Genomic DNA, 5100 nt, shown 5'->3' on the forward strand with positions numbered 1-5100 from the left:
TAATTTATAATTATCCAAATAAAATACTGTATTATTTATGTCAAGTTTCCGAAATTGTATTTAGAAATACTATTACCTACATTTGCATTGTCGTGAAAATAGATTTATGATCTAATTTGGACTAATTTATTTGATATAAACAAATCTATATCTGAATACAATATGAAATATTACTTTAAATAGTAAATGTTAAATCAAGCAAATAAAGTAAAATTTTAAATGTAATATGGATATTTAAGAAATAAAATAGTTTAAAAATTAAAAAAAAAATATACAAATATTTGAAATACTTGTCACAATAAAAATAGAACTGAAATAGAATGTAGATTAGGGTAAAGTATATAAAATTTGAAATATAAATGTCTCATAGAATACCAATATGAAAAATGTAGTTTTTATTTCACTCTGGGATGTTAAAAGTTTGAATTTAGGCTACAGCTTATTGTACTTTCAGACAGTAGGTTTCAAAAATGTGTAAAAAAATATGAACACATCTTCAGGTTTTAAGGCTCTTGAAGGCTGCATACTTTACTACTTCTGTTCCAAATTTTATTCAACTATAATGATTCTAAATACATTGTATCTTTAGTTATCAGTTATCAGCCATGGTTTTATATTTAAAATAATTGTTATAATAGAAACATAATCCGTGTGAACATATATAACAATTTATATAATTACCTTTTGTGCATTATAAATAATATTATTGATTAATTTAAAAACATTGATCAAAATACCTGAATTTTTTAACAAATAGTTTAATCACAATTGAGAACATTTGTATCTAGAATTATGGTAGAAATCATTTTATTCATACTGTCATTATATTATAATAACATAACAATTGATGTAATAAAAACATTCAGTATAAAACATTACATGTTTTCGTCCTCTTTATAAATATATGCAGATTATAATAATTGCTTCATTTTCTGTTATTTTTAAATATACTTAACAAGTAACTATGATTTACCTTAAACTATAGGTATACGTATATGACTAAAATTAGTACGATTTAATATAGCATAGTGTAATATAATAGGATGCATGTAAAATTCTATTATTCTAAACTAAAAAAATTATATGTATATATAATATGTCTTTCATTGACATAAAATATATAAAACAAAATAATTCTCACATTGCACACAATTTGATGTTGATTCACATTGCAACATACTGACATATCAGTAAAAGAAAAGAAAAGTCTGTCAGCACTTTGATATGCAGGAGTAACAAAACTTCAATTTGCACTTTCACATGCATCAATCCAATCATTGTACACATCAAGAGGTTCAGAAAGCAAGTTTATTGTAGTTTGAAAATCTTCCAAACAGACTCTACAAGTAATTCTTGCCGTATTTCTTGACTTATCCCTGTAAATAAAAAAGAAACGTTAAGATATACGATTTAAATGTCATAGAAATCAGAAGCAAATTTGTTATACCCACATTTTAACCTCACATGATTTTTCGTGATTACAAAACGGGCAATTGAATTGTGTATCTAAAGGTTGAATAGCTTTTTTTTTACTTGGAGGCTTTCGTTTACTTTTCCTTCGTCCCATTACGCTTCAAGTATACGAAATTACGTGTATTTTGATTAAAAAATTTGCATTCAACATATAGTGGCCTGTACCAAGCTTTGGTACTATTTGTGTTTGTTGTGTGTGGTGTGTCGACAATCAGCCGGACACGAGAAAATACTGTAAACTGTAAAGTTCATAAAAAAATTACTAAATTTACGCATACGTTTACACAAGAAATACACACTTACATTAACGGCATATACATTAAATAAATAATTTGTAATTTACGATTGTTGCTTTTTAAAAATATTCGAAATACTGAACTAGTTAATTTGTTTCTTAAAGGTTGGCGATCAAACATGGTCTATGAATGATTAAATATATCAAAATCATATCAGTTACGTTTACAATGAACACGTGTAAACAATGCCCATTCATAAATTATTGAAAAATTATTTTCTTAATTGTAGTTTAGAAAATACTTTAATACAAATGAATTAAATGATTTTTATATCGACCTTCTAATGCTATGAATGCTTTAAGTGTGTATCCTTTAAAGAAGAAAATTTTTGATATTTATTTCTTTTAATGAAGTTTTGCACAATTAGCCTTAATTTGAAACAGAAATCTATCCATACCTTTCCCATCTGCAAGGGAAGCAGAAATTGCTTATCAAGTCCTTCGAGTTGATAAGGAACCTTCAAGAAGCAGTGTTTCAAAAAACTTGACTTTAGATAATGATATTTTACAAGTGTAAGTTTATATATATTCATCTCAATTTCTAATAATTAATTATGTTTGTTTAATTGTATTATTGAATTGTATTTTATAGATCCATTTCTGGAACAGAGGCACGAAAAGTCAGAGTGGCACTGACATCATTTTTTGATAGTGTAATTTTAGTAACAGAAACTATTCAACAATTTGGTCCACCTGCGCCAACTTATAATTATTATTAAGTAAATATTCTTTATTGTCCTCCATTGTACATTCCTTTTAAAAAATAATTTAAATATTATATAAAATGGAGCATACGCCTGCTCCGTACGGACCTAGATCTATTTATGGATATGCTTTGTACATAGGTTCAAATATGCTCTTTTTCTTATTCTTGGTTTGGGCAATAGTACCAGATCAAATTTTAATTAATTTAGGATTAACCTATTGGCCTTCCAAGTATTGGGCAGTAGCGATTCCAATTTGGGCCTTAACTGCTCTTGCTACCTTTGCGTTTATTATTTACCCAGCTATAAATTTATTAATGACACCCAATATAGATGATATTACAACTATTATGGACAAACATTCGCGTCCCAAAAAAGAAACTGTTTCAGGTGGTATACCTCCTGTCTTTGACATTCCAATAACTGAAGTTTGCAGAAAATTATATTTACCAAAAAAGAAATAAGAATAAATTGTGTTATAAACTTTAGTAGTATAGTAGAACATTTTAATTAAAATACAATAATATAATAATCTGGTAAGTATATGATAAAAATTTGTGTACATTAAAACAAGTATATTTAAATTTTTTTTCTGTAAAATATTATTTTATTCTAAATACAGTAATTAATTTATAACTGTTTTTAGCTATTCATATAGATACAAGATTAATATATCCTATGTGAATATTATGGTACATTTTTATTTAGTTAGTAATTTTTTTATGATACTAATACGATTCCAGTTATGAATCTCGTTTGTTGCATAATTCGATATTATCAAACTCACTCTTATATAGTTCAGAAGATTAAAACAAAATACGTAATTATCAGTAGTGCTTTTCACAGTGATACAATGCAAATATTTCATCCGAGAAATGAACCACGTGAAAAATCGATTAGCGATAGTGAACAAAATAAGGTTACGAATTATTTCCGGTCCAAAGAAGCTGGAGGCGATATTGTTAACTTGAGAGAATTACTAAAGAATACATTCGATGCAAAAGTTAGGTTCTGTAGTTTTGAGCTCTCGCCGGTAAAAAATAATGATTTTTATCAGAGGTTCGATTTATTCAGAGGTTATTATACTATTATGCATTACATAATGCATTTTCTTTTTATAATACTTTGCCCTACTAGGTTTTTTACAGAAATGAATAATTATCACCCACTTTTTTATGCGCTAACATGGCATATGGAAAATACGACAAAAGATTGTCTATCTTTAAAGTCGATTGATCAATTTCCAAGTAATACAATTTTGCATCTAATTGTTGGTAACATGACTCGCACCGAAGTACTAATTATTCTAAAGAAAATATTAAAATGTGGCGTGACCAATATTTTTGCATTAAAGGGAGGTAATAAAACGTTTTTATAAAAATATTTGAAAATCAAATTTTGTAATTGCAATAAAAATGATTGCTACTTTCTTAATTTAGAAGTTAGTTTTTAAATAACTATTGATTACAAATTTAGATTGTTTTTCGACTAATTCGTAAAACTGAATTTTCAGATTCTACAATCGTAAATACTGACTTTCCACATGCCGTAGATTTAGTGCGTTTTATAAGAAGTGAATTTGGGGATATATTTTGTATATGTGTTGCTGGCTATCCTGAAATGCATCCAAATTCGTCGTCTAAGGAATTAGATTTGTTACATTTGAAAGAAAAAGTATTTACTTTATCTGTATTTTGTTTTCAATTTAAATATTTATAGTGAATATGTACATATGTTAACAATAATTTTGTTTAAAGATTGATGCTGGCGCTGATTTCATTATAACTCAAGTCGTTTTTGAAGCAAATGTTTTTATTAAGTTCGTAAATGATTGTAAAGAAATTGGAATCAATGTTCCGATTATTCCTGGTATTTTATCAATCCCTAATTATGCCTCTCTCGAAAAAATGTCAAAAATTTGTAATTTTAAAGTACCACAGAATATTTTAGATATTTTACAACCTATAAAAGACAATAACGATGAAGTACATAACTATGGAATAAAACTAGTTACGAACATTATTAACGATATCTTTGCAAGTGAAACTACTTATGGCTTTCATTTGTTCACATTAAACAGGTAAACATTTGGTTTTGTTACTTAATTAAGGTGTAATATACAAAGCATATATTCATGTATTTTTTATTTGTAGGACTTTATTATCAACGGAAATATGTAACAAATTAAATATTTTCCAATAATTTTTCGAAAATAGAAAAAATGATTACGATGAAAGAGAAAATGGAAATTACAAGAGCTTGTATATTAAACTTGTGTAAATTCAAGAAATAAACATAATCGTATTACCCGCCAAATTAAAGAGCTTTTACCAATCGTTAAAATTCCCTATAATGATGTACTACTAAAACATAAAAATATTTAATTTATACATCAACGAATAGTATAAACATTCATTAAAATTGCGCTAAATTAGAACGGTCGATTACAACAATACAGCTAATTGTTGCTCTATACTTTCTTGATATATTTGTGACAACGGTAGTATAGTCAACATTTTTTGAGATTTGTCATGAACGTAACGTGGCAAATTTATAGCTACAGATGATCCTTTGAGGATACCTGCTACTGTGCGCATGCGCTGTTGGTATATCCATGACGAACTAGCA

The 5100-nt window shown here is 26.9% G+C and overlaps 4 protein-coding genes across 4 annotated transcripts; 3 read left to right on the forward strand and 1 right to left on the reverse strand.

Annotated features, from left to right (window-relative positions):
- Positions 1–1153: 1153 nt before the first annotated feature.
- Positions 1154–2269, reverse strand: LOC122401780 (transcription elongation factor 1 homolog). The gene is made up of 3 exons (XM_043404133.1): positions 2167–2269; positions 1452–1712; positions 1154–1376 (listed from the first exon to the last, which is right to left on the reverse strand). Exons 2-3 carry the CDS (start codon positions 1565–1567, stop codon positions 1244–1246), a joined length of 249 nt encoding a protein of 82 aa, XP_043260068.1. The 5' UTR covers positions 1568–1712; positions 2167–2269; the 3' UTR covers positions 1154–1243.
- Positions 1936–2501, forward strand: LOC122401779 (EKC/KEOPS complex subunit LAGE3). The gene is made up of 3 exons (XM_043404132.1): positions 1936–2074; positions 2153–2281; positions 2361–2501. The coding sequence occupies exons 1-3, from the start codon at positions 2058–2060 to the stop codon at positions 2485–2487; spliced, it is 273 nt and encodes a 90-aa protein (XP_043260067.1). The 5' UTR covers positions 1936–2057; the 3' UTR covers positions 2488–2501.
- Positions 2502–2552: 51 nt separating this feature from the next.
- LOC122401793 (phosphatidylinositol N-acetylglucosaminyltransferase subunit P) lies at positions 2553–2936 on the forward strand. Its single transcript, XM_043404149.1, has one exon. The coding sequence runs from the start codon at positions 2553–2555 to the stop codon at positions 2934–2936; it is 384 nt and encodes a 127-aa protein (XP_043260084.1).
- Positions 2937–3210: 274 nt separating this feature from the next.
- On the forward strand, positions 3211–4776 carry LOC122401806 (methylenetetrahydrofolate reductase). Its single transcript, XM_043404169.1, has 5 exons — positions 3211–3531; positions 3610–3830; positions 3986–4146; positions 4230–4552; positions 4626–4776. Exons 1-5 carry the CDS (start codon positions 3218–3220, stop codon positions 4672–4674), a joined length of 1068 nt encoding a protein of 355 aa, XP_043260104.1. The 5' UTR covers positions 3211–3217; the 3' UTR covers positions 4675–4776.
- Positions 4777–5100: the final 324 nt, after the last annotated feature.

Source organism: Colletes gigas, unplaced genomic scaffold (genome assembly GCF_013123115.1).
Source record: "Colletes gigas isolate AHSC1104 unplaced genomic scaffold, ASM1312311v1 Colletes_gigas_Sc00028, whole genome shotgun sequence".
NCBI lineage: Eukaryota > Metazoa > Arthropoda > Insecta > Hymenoptera > Colletidae > Colletes > Colletes gigas.

What these genes read in the sequence shown, in the direction of transcription:
- LOC122401780 (XM_043404133.1), bottom strand. Translation starts at nt 1,567, where the DNA reads ATGGGACGAAGGAAAAGTAAACGAAAGCCTCCAAGTAAAAAAAAAGCT. An exon ending in AAATCATGTGAGGTTAAAAT is followed by an intron (nt 1,377 to 1,451) that starts GTGGGTATAACA and finishes TTTTATTTACAG; the next exon opens with GGATAAGTCAAGAAATACGG.
- LOC122401779 (XM_043404132.1), top strand. An exon ending in GATAATGATATTTTACAAGT is followed by an intron (nt 2,282 to 2,360) that starts GTAAGTTTATAT and finishes TGTATTTTATAG; the next exon opens with ATCCATTTCTGGAACAGAGG.
- LOC122401793 (XM_043404149.1), top strand. Translation starts at nt 2,553, where the DNA reads ATGGAGCATACGCCTGCTCCGTACGGACCTAGATCTATTTATGGATAT.
- LOC122401806 (XM_043404169.1), top strand. Translation starts at nt 3,218, where the DNA reads ATGAATCTCGTTTGTTGCATAATTCGATATTATCAAACTCACTCTTAT. An exon ending in AATAATGATTTTTATCAGAG is followed by an intron (nt 3,532 to 3,609) that starts GTTCGATTTATT and finishes TTGCCCTACTAG; the next exon opens with GTTTTTTACAGAAATGAATA. An exon ending in TGTTACATTTGAAAGAAAAA is followed by an intron (nt 4,147 to 4,229) that starts GTATTTACTTTA and finishes TTTTGTTTAAAG; the next exon opens with ATTGATGCTGGCGCTGATTT.